Source organism: Echeneis naucrates, chromosome 22, assembly GCF_900963305.1.
Source record: "Echeneis naucrates chromosome 22, fEcheNa1.1, whole genome shotgun sequence".
NCBI lineage: Eukaryota > Metazoa > Chordata > Actinopteri > Carangiformes > Echeneidae > Echeneis > Echeneis naucrates.
In genome coordinates this window covers 18,847,533-18,867,876 of record NC_042532.1, presented here as the reverse complement: position 1 = coordinate 18,867,876, position 20,344 = coordinate 18,847,533, and the positions used below count along the sequence as shown (strand labels likewise).

General features: G+C 42.4%; 3 protein-coding genes across 4 annotated transcripts; all 3 read right to left on the bottom strand.

Annotated features, from left to right (window-relative positions):
* Positions 1-696: 696 nt before the first annotated feature.
* Positions 697-6,834, bottom strand: kcnk3b (potassium channel, subfamily K, member 3b). Its single transcript, XM_029493595.1, has 2 exons — positions 6,351-6,834; positions 697-5,264 (listed from the first exon to the last, which is right to left on the bottom strand). The coding sequence occupies exons 1-2, from the start codon at positions 6,631-6,633 to the stop codon at positions 4,372-4,374; spliced, it is 1,176 nt and encodes a 391-aa protein (XP_029349455.1). The 5' UTR covers positions 6,634-6,834; the 3' UTR covers positions 697-4,371.
* Positions 6,835-7,329: 495 nt separating this feature from the next.
* Positions 7,330-18,468, bottom strand: ezra (ezrin a). 2 transcript variants are annotated; one of them, XM_029493095.1, is made up of 13 exons: positions 18,461-18,468; positions 15,415-15,502; positions 14,294-14,389; positions 13,682-13,956; positions 13,064-13,147; positions 12,192-12,338; positions 11,811-11,907; positions 11,292-11,455; positions 11,064-11,194; positions 10,200-10,360; positions 9,657-9,749; positions 8,913-9,155; positions 7,330-8,304 (listed from the first exon to the last, which is right to left on the bottom strand). In XM_029493095.1, exons 2-13 carry the CDS (start codon positions 15,475-15,477, stop codon positions 8,140-8,142), a joined length of 1,719 nt encoding a protein of 572 aa, XP_029348955.1. In that variant the 5' UTR covers positions 15,478-15,502; positions 18,461-18,468; the 3' UTR covers positions 7,330-8,139. The 2 variants fall into 2 exon arrangements, with proteins under 2 accessions (XP_029348955.1, XP_029348954.1); XM_029493094.1 differs by lacking the exon at positions 18,461-18,468 and adding an exon at positions 17,141-17,271 and having other exon boundaries at positions 15,415-15,498.
* On the bottom strand, positions 17,819-19,788 carry nenf (neudesin neurotrophic factor). The gene is made up of 4 exons (XM_029493096.1): positions 19,590-19,788; positions 18,851-18,911; positions 18,601-18,704; positions 17,819-18,033 (listed from the first exon to the last, which is right to left on the bottom strand). The coding sequence occupies exons 1-4, from the start codon at positions 19,728-19,730 to the stop codon at positions 17,857-17,859; spliced, it is 483 nt and encodes a 160-aa protein (XP_029348956.1). The 5' UTR covers positions 19,731-19,788; the 3' UTR covers positions 17,819-17,856.
* Positions 19,789-20,344: the final 556 nt, after the last annotated feature.

Genomic DNA, 20,344 nt, shown 5'->3' with positions numbered 1-20,344 from the left:
TGAAGGCAGAGTCGGAGGCACGGAGCCAGGCCTGACAAGCTGCTTCCACGTCGATAACGAAATACATTCCTGATTGCTCTATTTGCAGCAACTGACACTTTAATGTTGTAATTGTGTTTACAAAACACTTTAATTTGTGTATTTGTAACATGTAGAGCTACAGCTGATCTTTGGCTCATCGCTCGTTTTATGTATGCCTTTTCCTGCATCGACACAGCGTGTCATATACAGAATCACTACAGATAAATCTGACGGGTTGTAAATAATTCACAGGCCCGGAAGGCAAAACGAACAAACAAAAGCTTTCATTTGACCTTTGCTTCGTTTTCTTGAGGCGCTCTAAAAATTATTCATCTAATAGAAGGTAAAAAAAACATTCTTAAAGTGGACGATTCAGAGTAATTTCTTTGTTATGACAGTACGGGAACCAGCAACACAGAGCATCTCAATCTGTTAAGACGTTAGCTGGGCTTTACTAACCAGTCAGCCAAATAACTTTGCAGATTATAAAATCTAAAAAAATAAAATCACTCCTCAAACCTGTTTATGCTGTGACAAATGTCATATGACAAATATTTTTTCTTTATCTGCACGCCAACTAAAACACATTTGAGACAGCAGAAATTCATCAGAATAAATTAACTGAAGTTCTTTAAACACCATTTCTGTATAATAAGTGTAATTTTATTAATTTTTTCCAAATAGTTTCTGACAGACTTATCAAAACTCAACATTATGGCTGCGTCCTAATTAAATAAGCACCGTGAAGGCTGTTTCCTAAGCAGTAAACCTGTGTTTCTGTTATTGAGCCCACCCATCCCCACGTTGTCTCTGCGGCGTTTAACATAGTACACATTCTGCCATGATCGATGACATAATGATACACCAGACTTTTGTCATACTTTTGCTCGTGACTAAGCTGCTGTAGGTTTTTCCGGGACTGGACTTCAGTCAGAAGTCCCAGGGGGACACCATCTGGACCGAGGGGACATTTCTATACATTCAGCAGCACCTTTGTCTCACGCAGCACATGTTGGCAAAGAGCACGACGGCAGTTTATTTATATGACTTAAATTGTAAAGAGAATTTCATTAAATAAATCTCCGTTGTGCAGAGTGATTCATTTACGGTGGTGAGAATCTGTACAGTCAACATATCCAGAATGTTTGCTGGAGATTTATCTATTATTGGAAAAATAGCCCAATATTGTTTATTGATTTACAGCCAGTATAATGTGTGTTTTTTATTAGGCCATAGTGTCAGCTGTACATGGATTCCTTGGCAAGGTACGGTAAAAAAAATGTTTTCAAGTGCTCTTTGAGTGTTCAAGTACAACATTACAAAGTCATTTTTGATTTTACAACATCAGAGAGGCCTGATCATGATGAAGTCCGTCTTTAAAACTAATACAGTACTTGCATAAAAACATAGTTGTTATTGTCTGTGTGACTTATTGTTTCAAAACAACTAAAAAGCAGAATCACGATCGTCGCTTTTCTTCGACGATCATGTTCAACAAATACCATATCAGAATCAAATGCAGGTTTGCAGCTCATTTCTGTGTGTTTTTTGTGTACGTGGTGGGTCACACAGGTGGGATTTCACTCCGCAAGGCAAAGCAAGAAACAGCACTAAGTCAGAGAGGAAAAAAGAAATCCACCTTCAGATATTCAGAGTATCACCAGTCTGTGACGTCAGAGTTATTTCCAGAGCGCACTTCAAATAAAACTACATTTGACTTTTCTCTCATTCTGACTCGTGTTGTTTGTTATTGTGGTGACAGAAGTGGAATACTGAAGTGTAGTTTTTATTTACTTGCGCTTCACCTGAGCATTTCTCCCAACTTTTATATTTCATCTGTGACCAAAGGGGATTTCCCAGAATGCCTTTCAACAAACCAGTCAGACTTGCTGCTTTTGGCTGTTGGCTGATGATTAGGAGGTAATTCATGTGAACGACTTGTTGTTTAGTTAAGAAGCTATTTATGAGAAATCAACAAATGAAGTTTCTGAAATTTTTCTTGTTCTTTCACGCAAAACTCCCACTATTCACTTGGACTATATATATCAGGACTGCTGACTGAATGAAACATATAACAACTGTTCGTTTTATGAAGCAGGAAAATATTTGTGTGATTAATTTTGTGGCCGCGTGGCTTTCTGCTTGAAGCAGGTGTATCTCGGCAACGTGATGGATTTCCTTTTGTAAAATTAATGAACTGCGACTTTCATCTTCAAAATGGATCGAATCCTTGGAGAGAAAAAGTGCTTCCTTTCTAATTCGACACAAAGATGTAACACTTTCTGTCAGAGTTTTAAATAATCAGTCGTAGCTGCCAGAAATAAACTTAATGTGACATCACATCATGACGCCTACTGAAAAAAAAAAAAAAAAGAGCACCATGAAGTTCTAAAATTGGATCACAAATATAAACTATAATATCTGAGGGTGGATTTTTACTTTACAATCAATCACACAGACTGTGTTTTGTGGCATGATTATCTGCAGCTACAACAGCTCATTATCCGTCGTCCAAACATAGAAAACCCTCTTCCATCTGCCAACGCAGACTGCTGCCAAAAATAGTCTCCATCTAGCTGTGGTTCGATCCAGATGTGATTTGGACGGCTCTGCTCACTTCGTGTCTTCTGTTTAAATGTCGGTCAGTTTTTGAAGACCCAAAACACCTCAGTTAAACCCCAAACATACATTTTGGTTTGGTGTGTATTATAAGTGTGAGTTCACAGTTTATTTTTCTGACTAAATTTGGTGTGCGTCATCCAATGTTTGCTTGCTTTTCTCCAAAAGCGTAACGCCTCTCATGTTTGTGAGTTAAGTACTGAGCTACATCAGGAGGCAGTTAGCTTAGCTTAGCATAAAGACTAGAAAGCTTAGCACTGGTCAAAGTAAAAAAAAAAATCTACAGTCCAGCACTAAAAATCTCATCAATTAAAAGATGTCTAAAATCTACAAAAATAAATTTAAGATGATGGTTTTCGGTTTTATAGAGCGTTAACACGCTCAACTAGTAACTACAGCACGACTGGATGAATTTATGAAGAGGAAATTAAATTCTAAATGTGATGACACTGACAGGAGCCTGTTAGCTTAGCATAGAGGGTAACAGTCAGCATGGCTCTATCTCAAATTAGCAATGCTTATTTAGAAGCACCTTTAAAATTGACAATTTTTTATTTAGCAAAAATTAAAAAAAAATTGGATTATATGTGACACTATCTAATGAGAAGCGAACTAGCTGCTGTTTGTAGCTTCGTATTAAGCCACTGACACAAAATGGCCTCTGGCAGGAAAAGATAAAATAAAATAAGGCAGAATGTGTTAATTTGTGGATTTCAGCAGAGTTGGTTGGTGGTATATTAAACTTTTGATCAGACTGGGGCCGTTTCTTCAGTCTTTATGCTAAACTGTGTTTTTTATTTGCTGTTTTTCCTTATTTTTATTTTAATTTCAATTTTTTTTTATCACGTTCAGTTTCTGTTCAGACCGTCAGAGTTGTTGATTTTTTTGAAGGATTGCTCTGTTAATCCAGTAAAGTGTGTTTGAGTATCTACTTAGCAGCTAATGCAGTTTTTGTTTCCATGTGTGTGATTTGGCATTGCGGCTTTTTGAACAAGTGGATGCACTTGTGATGTTGCGTAATTCGGAGGTATAAGTGTTTGTGACGGACACATCGGACCAATTTGGGTAGAGAGGACTGAACATATGAAGCTATGAGGATGTGTGAGCTTAGATAAAGTTCTGATAATCAGGATTCGTTTCAAAACATTGTCAAAGGAAACGCGAGGTAACTTACGTGAGGGAAGAAGTCTGAGGTGGAGCTGCGGTTGTGACAAACAGAAAAAGCCTCTGGCAAACGCAGGAGAACAACAACGACAACAACAACGAAAACTTCAGCAAATGAAAACCCCACGATGTGTCGACATGTCGGAGATCATTAACAGAAACACACATTAGGAGCTTCCTGCAGAGCTCCATGAGATGTTTCTATTAATTAGTTTTACTGCACCATTGCTCCATCTTCTCCACCTGCTCTGCTTTCACCCACAAACTGTGCACACACACCACATCAGCTGCACTGCAGCACGTTGTTGTGTCCTCATTCAGTGACCCATATGATGCCTGACATTCGTGCCTACATGACCCATCAAAACATCGGGCGGCGGATCTGAGTAAGATCCTGCTGTTTGCAGAACTGCGTGTGTGTTTCCTTCCCTCGCGTCTCCTGCTGTTGCTTTACTGGGATTATAGCACCACAAACATCTACTTGCATTTGTGTCTTTGCTGTTAGAAACAGCCAAACGTAGTGTGTTGTCCACTTGGCATGAGAGACATATTGTGCTGTGCTGAAATCTAGACGGAGCTGCGTCTCTTGAACACCCTGAACGGGGAGAGGATGTGTAGGCCCGTTGTTATGGAGCTTATGCTCGCGCACTGACGTGGACTGCAAACGCAGCCTGTTGATCCGGGCTCCATGTAGTGAGGGCAGTTACTGTTCTGCTGCAAGTATGCATCGGAGAACGCCAGCTCCTGGGGGATCATGGTGGGGATGGAGCCCTGCAGCTTCTCCTTGCTCCTGTACCACAGGCAGGAGCATATAGTCTGGAAGTGAAGCACCTCGGTGTAGACACCTTTTAAATCTTTAGCCTTTGTGGTGTCTTCTGCTACAGGCGTGGAGGAAGTGGAGGCTGAGACGGGTATCAGACGAGCCACCTCTCCTCTGGACTTGCTCACAGACATCAAGGCCTTCTGTTTGGCGTCCCGCCGCTCGTCCTCCATGTTCATGGTGAGGAAGCGAAGCACCACCAGGTTCAGGAAGGCTCCGATCACCGTCAGGCCCATCAGGATGTAAACGAAGCAGAAAGCCACGTACCGCGGGTCGTTCTGCAGCGCGTTGTCCCTCTGCAGAGCCACGTAGTCCCCGAACCCGATGGTGGTTAGCGTGATGAAGCAGTAGTAGAACGCGTGCAGGAAGCTCCATCCCTCGCAGTGGGAGAACGCAACGGCCCCCACGGACAGAGTGCTCATGCACGAGAAGAAGCCCACCGTCACCATGTTGGCCATGGAGACCTCGGTCTGACGCAGCCCCAGGCACTTCTTGGCTTGGTGCAGCAGGTACCTGACGAAGGTGTTGATCCGCTCGCCGAGGCTCTGGAACATGACCAGGGTGAGAGGGATCCCCAGGAGGGCGTAGAACATGCAGAACACTTTCCCTGAGTCGCTGCTGGGCGCCGCATGACCGTAACCTGAGTGAGAACACATCCAACCTGTTAGTCCTCAGACAGCCATGAACATGACATCATGAGGCGCTGCGGGGTTCCAGCTTTTTGAATTCAATCCACTGAAATCCTCCCATCAGTTCAATGATTCTGATTTTGTGGATATTGTGAATTAACAACTTGCTGTTAAGAACTCCCACGTTGTCGTCAGCTGTGATGTTGTAAATACTGGAAATAAACCGGTAAGTCACCAAATTATCGGCCTAAATTAGCCTTAAGTGGCCTTATTGTAATGACAGACGCTGAGATGTTGACTTTTGGGGGGTTTTGGAGACATGAAGAGGCATTTCAGTTTTTCCCCTCACGTTTTCATCTCCACACAATTACACAAAAATTACAGTTGGTGATTGTTAGCACTGAGTTTAGTGTTTGTTTAACCCACTAATCCTCGATTGGACTGTTCTAATCCCAAAACGACAGGAGAGAGAAAATGAAATGAGGGAATTCACCAAAATGCTTTAGTCTTTACTTTAATCAGTAACTAACCAGGAAGACCCTGTGGGAGTAGAATTATTAAAAAAAGAACAAATAATCATTTATTTTAAAGAGGGGACTTGCAGAGAAAGACAAATACGATTTTTAACATTTCTTAAACGATCCAACATTTGATTTTGTCCAGGAAACAATCGACATGGCGCCTTAAAATATCCGAACAGCTGCTTGAAGCCATAAAAATGAATGAGCTCTATTTAAAAGAATAACTTGATGACACGGAATAAGCGGAAAGCCAAACAGACTGACTGAGGTTCAAACTGACAGATAGTGAAATAAGCTTTTGTTTGCCGCTGCGGTTTAAGACTGACTGAGAGTTTTTGTGGAAAAATGAGAATGAGAAATTGTTGCTTGGTTGAATGTGAGCCTGTGTGTGTGTGTGTGTGTGTGTTCATGGCCTCGGCCTTCTGATTCATGATCCGGCCCTGCACTGAGCATCTTTGGGGTAAATCTAACTGAATTCAGCCTCTTTCATGGAAAAACTTCATCATTAAACAGATTTCTGCTGCTGCTGCTGCTGCTGGTGATGATGATGATGGTGATGATCATGATGATGCTCACCTATTGTCGTGATCACAGTGATGGCGAAGTAAAAAGAGCCAGCAAATTTCCACTGGACTCCGGCTTTGTGAGGCTTCAGCTGCAGGACGACGTGCTCCAGCTCCTCGAAGTTCTCTTTGGTCAAGTTGTATTTGCGCATGAGTTCGTACTTCCTGGCGTCCAGTCTCCTCTTGTGACTTTTCTCCTGTTTCGACTCCAGCGTCTCGAAAACGGCCGCTCCCACCACCAGGTAGGTGAGGATGCTGATGATGAGGGCCAGAGTCCTGGCGTTTTGTCTCTTCATGGTCAGCCCGGAAAACGGAGATGTCGAAGCGCGCGTCGGAAAAGCTGCGGCTCCTCTGCGGACCTTCTCCCGACGGACTCCGGATCTTTGGAGACGGAGCCGCTCTCTCGGCACCACCCCCACAATCACAGTTGGGTTGCTACTGTATTTGGACTATTTGTCACCGACTTATATTTAGACTGTGCAGGAGAGAAAGGCAGGGAGATCCCACAGACGGACGGACTGCAGCTTCTGATCCACCTTTACGCACACACACCTTCGGTTTGCCTTCTGCCATCAGCTGTGGGGCTGATAGTTGGCTCGTAACGTCCTCAAATATGACTTGGTGTATGATTCATGTGTTCATTCACAGATAAAATATTTGCCCAGGGGCTATTTAAACAGAGCAGCTCCACTGGCTTCACAAGTTGTCTAGCAACCTAATGATAACCCTCCTGGGCAGGTAAACATCCTGCTGCAGGCTGAAACACAACTTCAGTCACACTTTTAAAAGAAAATAAACAGCCGAATGGTTGACTGACAAATTAGAAACCGCAGCTTAAAGGAGCAGCACCCCCATTTATGAAGTTCACTTTACTCAGCAAAGAGCTTCACAAGACAAGGAAGGTCTACTGAAAGATATTATTGAGTGCATTGTGATCTGCGAATCCATAACCTGGAAATTTGCAGCTACTGCTCTCCTAATGAACTGGATGAACTCAAATTCTCGAATTCTTCTTTCAAAAAAAGCCTCAAAACCTTAAAATATGAAAACTTAATGTCAAACCAATTCATTTAAACACTATCAGCAGTCTTCAAACTGGTTAAAGAAATTGCATTATCTGGACCCAAAAGAAAACAGATCTAAAGGACTGAGGAGCTGGAACATTTTTGAAAATCGATAAATTCCTTCTAAAGAACTTCTTCTTCTAACCCTAACCCTCTGACATGACCTGAGGCTTTGGGAACACGTGCTGTGAATTTTATAGACTTTTCTGTCATTTTATGGATTAGAGCATCAAAAAATGTAAAGTTTGACTGGTAATGACAGTACTCACTAGCTGCAGCTCTAAAAGCCAACATATAACTTCTGCTAAACACAAATTTATATTTGAAACCCGTCAGGTTGGTTTTGTAACAAAACTGCCAAGACAAACTGAAAACCTTTTTCATTGTTTATCATGACAGATTTTTTCCATGAGTGTATGCTTCATTAAATAGGTTTGTTCTGATGGTATATCTGGCTGTCAAGATGATATTTAACATTAAGTTTAACATTAAGTTTTGATGGATCTAAACACATCAGAGTTGTTGAAGGGCTACAAAGAAGAAATAAAAAGAAACACAGTGCTTTCAAGCAAATGTTAAACCAACGAAACCCTTGTAGGTACTTTTACACACATTGGCTCCGTGCTAAGATCAGGTGTGGCTATAAGCAAATCACACTTTATTAAATTACACTGTAATCTGAAAATGGGAAGCGGCAAACGAGGTATTGTGGGAGAGATCTTCAGGTCTCTGAGGTTTCTACAAGGCCTCAAACTCATCGATCCTCTGCTTGGTGTTGCCCTGACGGATCTGACGCAGGGTCTTGTACTTGTCGCGGCCTTCGCGGGTGTTCCGGGCGTGCAGCAGGTCGTTGTGGGTCTTCTGGTTCTCGTGTCGGGACAGTTCCAGCTCTGAGCTGAGGTCCTGAGGAGGGGAGAGGGGGAGGGAAACGCAATTTTTCAAGCACAATTAGGAATCTTTTTATGGACTTAATCCAAAAAAAATGCTGTTATATGGGAACACTCTTCCTCTGCTGGTCGGCGATTAGCCTTCAAATTCCAAGAATTGGCTCCTTCACTTTCCTGGAGCATTTTCTTCTTGTAAATGTATCTTTGCTGCTCAGTCGTGAGTCGTGCAGCCTGTCCTGTATCTGCAGTGCATTGTGGGCCGTTAGAGCAGATGCTGGACTGATGGCAGCTGATTCTGATTTCTGTCTGTGCTATTGATGAACGTCAGTACAAAATGATGAGCTCACATGGAAACTCTATTGGTTTGCTATCTAGATTTGCATTTAAGCAGCAGAGTAGATTCAAAGCAGCTGCTCTTTAAATCTGCTGCTTTGTGATGGTTGGGATGGGTGACAGTGGGTTTTAAGTTTTTTAGTGCCAAAGGCACCTGTTGAATAATTTCTGACTGTGTCTTCCTGAAATTGCTTTCATTTTCTTCGTAGGAAAAGAAAAATGTCATATTTCCTCTGAGTGTTCAGCCCTTATTATGCACATTTATATGAATTCTGGCCGTGGAGGACTCACCATCAGTTGTTTCTGCAGGCGCTGGTTCTTCTTGGCCTCGGTCATCCTCTCCCTCTCCTGGTCGTGGTCGAAGGCCTGCGTCTGCAGCTCGGCGCTGTAGGTGCTGTTCTCCTCGCTGTGCTCGTGGTCGCTCTCGCTGTCCGAGGAGGAAGAGGAGGAGCTGGCGGGTGCAGGGTTAGGGGAGGTCATCACGGTGAGCAGCTCCTCCTTCGTCTTTATCAGATTCTCCTCCGCTTCTTTGGCCTGGGAGGAAGTTCAACAGGGGCCAGCATGTGAGGCGTTTGACCTCTGATTTGTAATTTAATCTTTGTAAAACAGTAATAATTCGAGAATATTAGCTGGATTTATTCATCTACCTAAAGAGTTGTGCGTCACAAACAATTAATTTGTAGAGTGAGTCACAATGCAACGCACTCCTCTGACATGCTCTTGTGAGTAAAATGAAAATATAAAACCAACAATATCTGGACGTGAACAACAGCTTTCCACAAATTTCAGAGGAAGAGCCTAATTGACCTTTAGCCTTGTGGACTGTGTCATGCTCGAGTAATTAAGATACCTGGTGAGGAAAATATGTACCAACGTCAGCAATAAATGAATTAATGCGGACAGTACAAATGACATAAAATTTGGCTTGGCCGACATGAAACATAAACAACTGTTGTCACGTCTGGACGTTTTCCTGGTTAATCCCTGTCACCTCCTGCAGACTGTGCTTCCTTTGATCACGGGAAGGAAACTCACCTTGTCGTGCCATGACTCAGCCTCTTCCTCCTTCACTCTCTTGGCTTCCTCCAGAGCAACGATCTTGGCGGTGTACTCAGCCAGTTCTGCAGCCTGAAAGGGGGGGGGGGACACGCCACATCGTTCAAAAGATAATAAGAAATAAATCCAAGAATAGATATCAAATATATGGCCACGCTGTCACATTATGAACAGATAGACAAAAACCAGCGACTGGAATTGTTTTATTTAATAGCTTGGATGTGAGGTCAGTAAAACTGAGAGCTGCAGGAACTTCCAGATTTCACATTAAACCTCCCATAAGCTCAACAAAAAGAATTCTGATTGTGAGAAAGATTTCTGGATCCGTTTCTCATGAGGAATATAATCCCAGTAAAGTGGGAAAATCTCCCAAACTAAAGGATGCATTTGTTCAAAATGCAGTCAGAACTCTTAATTTGTGTTTATCCTGGATGGGGGAGATTTGTTTGTGATGAGTGTTTTCCCCCATCAGGAGCTTTTCTCACGTGAAGGACTGGAGCACTTTGTGCACGGTGCACCCACCAGCTGCTCCTGGCTCTTTATTTGGTCCTCCGCTTGCCTGGCCAGCTCCTCTTTGGCTATTATGGCCTCCATCCTCTCAGTCTCCAGCCGGGCCGCCTCCTGCTCCACTCTCCTCCTCTCCTCCTCCAGCCTCCTGGCCCGATCCAGCTGCTCCTGAAGCTCTGCAGGAGGAAGCCAGTGAAACAGTCAAATACTGGAGGGTGATGAAAGCATCATTGTGACAATTTTAGCAGCAACTAATCTCTTTTTGGCTCTTAGATCCTAAAAAGGGAACTACTGTCTGCTTGTGACGTCTCACGGTAAGAGATGTAAGCAGCACTAAGATGTATAGAGTATATAACAACATTCAAAAAGTCAGAAATCAAGACACGTCTTTTTCAGTAACAGATTGATTTTGTCCTCTAAATATTGAGGCCTCCTTCACTGTCGTTGCCCTTTTGGGGCATCCAGGTTGAGAACCTCTGACTGAAAGTATAGAAAAGTGTGAGCATTTCCTCCAACATCTAGTCTGTGACAGATTCAGTTTTTTTGTGCTCCGTGTTGCACGTTTGCTTAAATATGATCAAAAACCTCAGAGTCACATCTGCACTGATGGCTACACAAACATTTTAGCTCCTTGGGGAACTTTTAGACTTTAAACTGTTTTATCCTGCTGCATGATGAAAGATCGTCGGAAAGCAGAGTGAACGGTGAAAAAGTAAAAAGTGAGCAGCGAAAGAAGGTGAAATCCACTCCTTTTAGTTTTCGATGTAAAACAGCAGAGGGCAGTGAATCCATGTAACTCCAGCTGAGAAGCTGTGACGCCAAAGGAAAAAGAGAACAGTGCTGGCTGATGGCTGAAACGAGGAGGATGAACCGTCTCACCTTTCTCTGCTCTTCTGGTTGTCTCTTCAAACTCCTGGAGTCTCATCATCAGGTCCTGCTTTTCTCTCTCCATCTGGACCTTCTCCCTCTCAATGGCCTCCCTCCTTTTCTTCTCATCCTCCAGCTGATCCCTGAAAAAAAAAAAAAAAAACTTAATCTTTATCATCCCAGTTCTGGTTTCTGTGATTTATCATCAGCAGTTTTGCATCTTAACGAGCCTTCACCAACCTCTCCATCTTCTTCTGCAGCCTCTCGTCTTTGGCCTGGGCCTTCATCTGCTGAACTTCAATAGTGTCGGGCTTGCGGCGGCGCATGTACAGCTCGTGGTTGCCCATGCACAGCTGCAGGATGCGCTTGTTGACTCGCAGCCGTGGAGCATAGAATAAAAAGTCCTTACAAAGATTTAAAAAAAAAAAAGGATGAAACAGGAAACAGCTAAGCAGTTGAGGATGAATGAATGAATGAATAGAACTAATGAAATAACTATGTGGGCGTTTGCAGGTTTATTTGCTGAGAACATTCCAAAAAAAAAAAAGATGATTCAAAGTGTTTTAAATAAAAAAGAAAAAGATTAAATATGTAAGTACGGCAATTAGACATGTACCTATTGGTCTGTATAACAGGGAGCTCCCCGTGTCTGAAAAAGGTTTTGTTTCTTTGGTGCACACAACTGAACTGAAAATGTTCTTTATGTGTTAATGCTGCTACACTTCCAACTTTAAACTATCAGACTTGGGGCATACTTACAGGGGATTTCCTATCTATGGGCTTGATGACAAATTTCTTGTCATTGAATGAAATGTTTCTAATTTCACTCCAGGGGAATCCGATCTTTGGAGACAGCCTGTAGGACGGAGCAAAGAGGAGGTCACGTGTTTAATAAGAGCTTTGAGCTGAAGTCTGACAGGCAGAAAATATTTTATGCTAAAAGACAAGTGAGAGCTTGTGTGTTCACGTTGTAGTAGAATTGAAGAGAAACGGGTGGATGCCCTCTGAAAAACAAAAGCCATGCGGCCAGATGTGTTATTTAAAGCCTGACTGAGCGGGCTGAGCGGGGCCAGTCGACGACTGTGACATCAGGTCAACACTCCACACGTAATGTCAGCAGAGACACGTTTATCGACTCGCCTGTCGTCCTTCTCATAGATGTTGAGTCCCAGAGCGTCGACTCCCAAAAACAGCTCCGTGCCCTTCTTGTTCTTGATCTCAAAGTAGTTGACGCCGTACATCTCCAGGTCCTGGGCGATCTTCAGGTACTCGATCATGGCCTCCTCCCTGTCCAGGTGAGTGACAAATGGATAACGTTAAAAAAATTTAATTTCATTCATGGCGTGACTTGAAAAAACTAAATCCAGCCAATTTGCTGTTGATTATTTCATCGTCTCTCACTTTGTGTTATTCCCAAAGTGCATTTTCTAACTCTTACTATTACTTAGTTAAACAGTGGACATTTAATCCATGTGGGAAATTGTGATGCTTATTTCCTGGTGTGAAGGTGGACAGCGGTTTGATCTGCCTTGTGTACCACAGTCAGGAAACGGTCTGGACTTTTAATAAAATTAATAATTAACGTTTTGTTGCTACTAAGCGTTCAAATCAAACATATTGAGTGGGTGATTTATAGATTTGACAATTTCAAATTGTTAATACATCAACGGACACCTCCTCAAATGAAAATGTACATTTAGCTATTTCTGTTGAAATAAGTACAAATAAATATGTAGCAGACAATAAGGCAAAAATGTGGATTCTGTAAAAATGTAAAAAGGTGGAGATGTGAGGAAACTTTACAGTTACAGGATAATAACATGTTGAATAAACTTTATGGGGTTTTTTTTTATATGAAACAAAAGCGCTTTTTAACAGCAGCACAGGTCAATAAAACAAACCTACCTCCACATTTAAAGAATAAATTATCTCTTCTCACACAATGTTTGTTTAAAAGGAGATATAAACATGATTTATGTCTCCTGGGAGGAGATTTATCAGCCTTCGCTTACTTCAGCATCGATTTGTGCTCATCGTGCCAGCCCTGGATCCGCTCCTCCCACTGATCCTTGGACAGCTTGTGTTGTTGCAGCACTCTGAGGGGAGAGAGGAGCTATCAGCAACCCACACCGGTGAAAATACACCCAAACACATGCGGCACCTTTTTCTAATATTACACGTGTTAACAATGGGAGTTCGAGGACCAACAATAAGTATTATCAGATAATTCAACCTTTTAAACTCTCATTAGATAAAGTACACCAGGACAAAAATAATTCCTCAGTAAATACCACAACCTACAGAAATACAAGATATTCTAAAGAATTTTTTATTGTTTTTGAGGTATTTATAAATTTACTCAGTTAGAGATGTTTAGATTTGATCAAAGTCATTGGTGAGTTTTCCTCTTGAAGGAAATGGGTGACCTGATTAATCAGTTTTTACACTCTACTGTTCCTCTTAATTCATTTTAAAACTTTTCTCTTGTTGTTGGAGCCTGCATGCTTTTTTTGCAAGTTTATTTTTAGGTATTTTATATATATATCTATATATTTTTTTTAATTGTGCCTGTATTTGTTTACTTGGTGACAAGCCGATGCTTATAATCAGCCTTTCAGAGCTTAACTCACCTTTTGGGCAGCAGGTTCTCAGAGGACAGGTAACCCGGCTGATGGACGAACTTGTTGTAATCTCCGTACTTGGCCTGGACGGCGTAGGAGGCCAGCAGCACGGCGGACTCTGGAGGGCAGTAGACCTCATCGTTCAGAATGTCCTCCTTCACCTGCAGGAAGAAGAGCTTCCTGGTGACGTCCTGGATCAGCTCCTCGTACACCTCCTCCGGGTAAAACTTGGCCCTCAGTTTGAACTGCAGGGGAGTCTCCTTCCTCACACCCTGTGTCATCACCTGCGTACAGCGAACACAAACAGGGCGATTAAAAAAATCTGCAAAGCACCTGAGATTCTTACTGTTGCATGCAAGTGAGGTGCTTTTAATGAACTTGAGAATATATTAATATAAAGCATTAAATCTTCTTAAAGATATTCTTCATTTAGTATATTTTGCTCAAAGGTAAAGTGCAGAGTGAGACAAATTAAATTAAATAGTGGCAAGTCTTTGCACCTGAGTGTCTTTCAGAAATGTGGGACATAAAAACTGACTTTACATTTAGTGTTGATTTTTGACTCAGCAGCATCATTTTAAAATAAATCTTTGAACAAAAACCAAAGTATCCGTCTCTCACCTTCTTCTCAGAGTTCAGCCATGAGAGGAATCCTTTGGTGTCAATAAACTGCAGCCCAAAATACCAGATCTCACGCAGTCCAATGGTTCTGGCAACCTTGAACGCACAAAAAGACACAAAGAGAGACAAACTGAGACATTGTGGATGAGTTTAAACTGAAAGAGGCCCATGTTTTCCTTCTTCAAATTTCTGCATCTTTTCTCCTTTGAAAAGCAAAAAAAAAACAAACCAAAACAACAACCTTTGGACATGATTTAGTTTTCAGCTCAGACACACAACGTGAAAGCACCGTAGACCCTTTTATCACAGCACTTCCTCCCTGTTAAGTGCAAAGGTTAAGGTAATGACATGAAATAATCCGGGGCGGAGCCACGCTGTTGGTGGTGATGTCAGTGTTGTTATCAGGTATCTGATCTGAGTGCACACTATAAGAAGTGCCTGATAGACTGAACGGACTTTATATTTTATTGAATTTGTCCTTCTGTTATTTTGTTTATATCATCCCCACTCCCCCTGCTGTCTGTTGTCTCATTACCATCTTGAAATATTTATGCTACTTCAGATTCTATACTTAATTACATTTGTCTAACAGCAAAATACTGAGCTTCAACGACGACAAACGTCAAATGCAAATTCAATCTTAATGCATCACTAACAACTGTCCAACGAGACATATGACAATGCTAATGTAATTATATCAAAGGGGCATGTTGCTGATAATACTTGAGGACTTGGTTTTTCTCAGTGTGCTAACGCCTTCCAACGCATGTGTTCATGGCCTTAATGAACTCAGGTTCCTTGGACAATCTAACACAATCTATCGCTATCTCATTTAGGAAATGCTTGGCGACTTCAAAAACAAACAAAAAAAAATTTGCCAAAAAAAGATAATTATGATTAACTTTTATACTGAGGCAGGTCTTTTGTATCTCAGGACGGTGATTTAGGGTCATACAGTTCAACACCAGGTACCTTCTTCTTCTGACTTACACAATCAGTAAATTGTGCAGCTCCGCTTGATAGGAACTTTATTAGGCACAAGTTGTGAAGGCCCCCATTAAGACAACTGTGATGATGATAATGAATAAGCCTGTGTAAACCTGCTAACTTGCTTTGCAGACCTGGTCAAAGAGCTGCTTCCCCGTGGTGTTGGGGTGGAAGGAGAACTCCAGCTCCGCGTCCATAGTGGTGACGCGAACGTTGACCTGCAAACGACAAAAGATTTTAGTGTTTTGTGTTTATTTTTTAAATAAATCTGAATTTTGTATTTCCTGAGGTACCTTTCATTCGAATTCTGCAGGAACATTGCAGCATTTGGTCATTATTTTATGGAAAACTTCATAATTGTAATAATAAAAACATATACATACAGTCACTTATGTAAGTGTGATACCTTTAATGTGGAGCTGAGAAGCGGATTGCTCATAAACCATAATTGCTCACTATCTCATTAGACTTTGGACTACCCTTGCAAGGTGCTACAAGGTTGAACACACAGATTAAAATATCAAAATACTTGCTGCTTGCCAAGCTGCCTTTAGACGCGACAGCTTTCAGTGAAGATCGACAACTTTTGGAATGAGAGCAATTCACCCAACACATGAATCTGACCCCCGCCTGTCTCTAAGTTGGATTTCCCAGAGCTCCACACGGGAGTTAGTCTCACCAAAAAAGAAACATAGGATGAGAAACATTTAACCACCCAACTTACTGCAGGCCACAAATGGGCCTGAAGCTGTTTCACAATCTTTTTATGAAGTTACACAAGCGCACGCCCCAGGTGTCATAAAGATAAATTCCACAGAAACTTGGGCAACAAAAACTGGAAGATCCATTTATGAAGTGTCGATTGTGTTTCTCAACTGTTTCCACTCCTGAGGCTTCCCTCACTGTTATCTTTCACAGTCAAATCACTGTGAATACGAACTGTTACAGAAGCAGCACTTCCCTACAATCAGTCAGTATCCTGACTTTTTTTTTGTTGTTTGTTTGTTTGTTTATATTTAGGTTCCTACATACGTCTTATTTTCCTGTTTAACCGTTCAAATTAATGCCGAAATGGATCTTTCGCATCGTGTTCAGCATCTTCCTGCATAGCTTGAGCAACACCTGCCACCGTGACTCACACGTTTGTTTGACTTCAGTTTGACATCAGTTGGACGGAGGCAGACGTCAGCGTGACCTCTTCAGAGAGGCTTTCTCCTTGGAGTGTCAATATGAGAGTTTCAGGCGTAATGTGCTAGCCGGTCGTTCTTATCAGCTCTCCCACAGGCCGATGATGTATACTTAGGGAGCTCTTAGTAAGGGCATTTAGGACCAACGGCAAGTTAGTGTTTTCTAACTAAGGATGCAAAATTGACGTGTGAGCAAATCAAAGTGGTTACACAATGCAATCATGAGTTGTTGGGGTGAAAGTCACTCACGACATTTACAAGTCATTCCAGTGACCCCGTCCGGAGACGATCACCAGGATTATTATCACATATGCACAATAATGCAAACAACACCACGGATCAGGTGCAGCCGTGAGGCGGCTTTTTAGGAGTATTTCTTTCAGTCAGGAATGTGAACAGCATGGGTCAAACTCTACATTTGGTTAATGAGTAAGTGCTAAGGAGGATTGATGTCTCTTGGAAAGAACTCCCATGAAAAAAAAAAAAAAGATCAGCAAGAGTGAAACTACCAAAATGTGCAAGATTTGTTAGAACCCCTCCGGTTTATCTCCAAATTACATCAACGGCTCAACAAACCTGACAGACGACTTGATAAACCCACCAGTTATTTTTATACCTCCCCTAACCCTTACATATTCGATGATGTTTTCAGTAAAAGGAGTAAAAACCTCACCATCTTCGGCATCTTGGCTCCGGTTGGTGGGCGAACTGCAGCAGAAAAAGCGTCTCCGAGGCTGACTGAGGCTGCAGTGGCCGACTCCCAGCAGAACCTCCACCTGATAAAGAAAGCTGCTCCGCTCTGGCAGGCAGAGCCAAGGGCAGGGCTTGTGTCCTTTGAACCAGGCTGTAGATCACTCGCCGTAACGTGGGAGGTTCGAAACTGGCAGCTTTACTTCCAGTGTCACCACCCAAAGACAACGGTCTATCTCTGCAGCCAAACCGGCCCGACCTTTGATCGGAGCCACGGGGCTATATAGGTCCGGATGCACTATTTATGCCCCCTGTCTGAAGACGACACGAGGGGAGTCATAAAGGAATCATATCAGGAAAACAGCAGCGGGTCTGTATGGAAACTCATGAGAGAGAAACACTGAGAGGTTTTATCGAATTTCCAAACTTTAATGATAATTGTACTAAAACTTCAGGCTGAAATCAAACGGACTTAAACATTCCCAACGCTGAAGAATCACAGTTTTTAATTGGAACACGACAACATCCCACACTAAACTCTTCCATTTCTTGCTATGAATTAAATCAAATATGCTTCATGTATGTTTTAACTAAAGCAGAATATCTACAGTTTCAGAAAAATGCAGCAAATTGATCCACAAGAACTTTTAAAACACTCCTAAAAATACATTCAAACGGTTTCCCTCTGAGGAAACAAGGTTAAAACTCATCTCTGATTTTGAAGTGAGGCTGGTCTTCGGGTTTGAAGTCGTCGTTGGGACTTCCGTCCTTGTTGAGGATGCGTGACGCCGTGTAGCCCACGATGGGATACTTGGCCTTGTACGTGCCTTCGAACACGCTCTCCAGAGACTCCAGCTGCTCTTCGGTGAGGCCGGTCTGCGGACCAAAGACACAACCTGCTGTTAAACTTTCACTGCTGATCCAAATGGACGATCTAAGAGTGCATGCTGTGTCACCGTGTCCAGTTATAGTCTTAAAGGTCAGGTGAGGGAGGCACTGTTAACTTAGATATATAAAAATATAAGCTGCTGTTGAACCACAAAGATTTTCATACAAAGAGGAGAAAATTCTGTGACTTGGTTCAAAGTATTCATCTTCAGTTTTTGCTTTCAGCGCCCACAAAGACTTGAAACGAAGAAAAGGCCGTAATAAAGCTAACAATTCATAATAAAAATAAAGATAAAAAAGCACATTGTGGTTTTAGCGGCAGGTTATGGTTCCTGGTTAGAGGCTGAAGATCTATCAGCCTGTAAATGTGATGGCGGTTCTGCAGCAGCTTGTGTTTGAGACAAGCCTTAAAAGTCAGATGAAGAAATACCTCCAAAGGTGAACGGCAGAGAAGAAGAAAGTTTTTTTTTTTTCAGTATTTTCTAACAATGCAACAATTTCTTGCTCGGTAACGTGGACGGTTCGGAGGCCGAGGTGGCGTCAGGCCGAACTCACGGTGTCTGACGTCAGGTCCTCCGGGGCCAGAGACATCTTGGCCACAGCTCGGGTGGAGTCCTTACCGACCAGGGCGTTGTATGGAGCGCCTCGACCATAAAACTCTGCGTCGAGATCGAAAAAAAAACTATGATATATACTTTATTTGTTTGGAGGGAACAACAACATCAACAGTGTGTTTCTCACATACATAAATCCTTCACACAACAAGGAAACACACAGACATAAACGCACAATAAGTCTCCGTTACCTTTTCCTTTGCTCACATCGAACACCACGCCCTTCACTGCCATCAGAATGGGCTGGCCCTCCTGAAACACACACACCTGCTAACAGACACACTCCAGGGACTGTGGCGAGCACACACACACGCACACAGAGGCAGACACAAAGACACACACAAACACACAGAGAAAGACAATGACAAACATAAAGACACACACACACAGAGAAAGACAATGACATGCACACGCACACAGAGAAACACAATGACACACACACACACACAGAAAGACAATGACATGCACACGCACACAGAGAAACACAATGACACACACACAAACACACAGAGAAACACAAAGACACGCACACACACTCACACACACACACTCACATACACAGACACACACACACTCACACTCACACACGCTCACTCTCTCACACACACAGACACACACACACGCTCACTCTCTCACACACACACACACACGCTCACACACACACACACACACCCTCACACACACGCTCACTCTCTCACACACACACACACACACACACCCTCACACACACGCTCACTCTCTCACACACACACACGCTCACTCTCTCACACACACACACACACTCACACTCACACACACGCTCACTCTCTCACACACATACACACACTCACACACACGCTCACTCTCTCTCACACACACACACGCTCACTCTCTCTCACACACACACACGCTCACTCTCTCACACACACACACACACACAAACACACACACCTCTCTGCCGTCGTGTCTCTGCAGCTCCTCCTCGGTGAATAACCGGACCGGTTTTTTGGTTTCCGGCTTTAATTGAACTTCTTGAATTAACGTCAAAGAGAGCAAACAGACAAACAGCGCAGAAAAGTGCGCTGTTGCCATGGCAGCGCGGCTGTTCGCACACTTCAATGCGGAAACTGTTTCTGCCGCCCAGCTGACGCTCCTGGTGGTGCGTTTACTGCCATCGGAAACTTAAGGCTGCGTACCGTTTCTTGTGACTTTCTGAGGTCTAGTCAGCAGGAAAAAAAAAGTAATTTTGTCTTGTAAATAAATAAATCAAACAAAAATCAGTCTCCACTAAGTCAGACTGGGTTCAGAGTTTAGAGGAAAAGTCTGCCAAGTGGAGTTGAAATTCAGGGTCAAAAATAAAGTTTAGCGCTGAAGAATAACTATTTCTACTGACTTTTACTCCAAGACAACAGAAAAAAACTGCACAGAATTAATGACAGAGAAAATGGAAAATAAAGTAAAATAAATTAAAGTTGGACAGTAGATCAGTCCAACACACAGAAAGTGTTTTTAACAAAAGTTATGACAAATAAAAATAAACAATGAACACACACATATACATATAAAACATTTGAGTTTTTACTTTATATATATATTTTTTTGTGCTTTTATATTTGATTATTTTATGTTACATCATTAGAATGTGCTGTCTTTGGGGTTTCTGTCCTGTTGTAGAAAAAGTGACGTGCACCTCCATTCCTATTATA

Bases quoted from the DNA above. Each gene is read 5' to 3' on its own strand.
- kcnk3b (XM_029493595.1), bottom strand. From the start codon at position 6,633: ATGAAGAGACAAAACGCCAGGACTCTGGCCCTCATCATCAGCATCCTC. The intron at 5,265-6,350 runs GTGAGCATCATC...GTTCTCACTCAG, and splicing joins CACTGTGATCACGACAATAG to GTTACGGTCATGCGGCGCCC.
- ezra (XM_029493094.1), bottom strand. The intron at 14,390-15,414 runs GTCTGCAAAGCA...TGTGCGTTCAAG, and splicing joins GGAAGCAGCTCTTTGACCAG to GTTGCCAGAACCATTGGACT. The intron at 8,305-8,912 runs GTGAGTCCTCCA...TCCCCTCCTCAG, and splicing joins GCCTGCAGAAACAACTGATG to GACCTCAGCTCAGAGCTGGA.
- nenf (XM_029493096.1), bottom strand. From the start codon at position 19,730: ATGGCAACAGCGCACTTTTCTGCGCTGTTTGTCTGTTTGCTCTCTTTG. The intron at 18,912-19,589 runs GTGTGTGTGTTT...TGTGTGTTTCAG, and splicing joins AGAGACACGACGGCAGAGAG to GAGGGCCAGCCCATTCTGAT. The intron at 18,034-18,600 runs GTGAGTTCGGCC...TTTGGTCCGCAG, and splicing joins AGGACCTGACGTCAGACACC to ACCGGCCTCACCGAAGAGCA.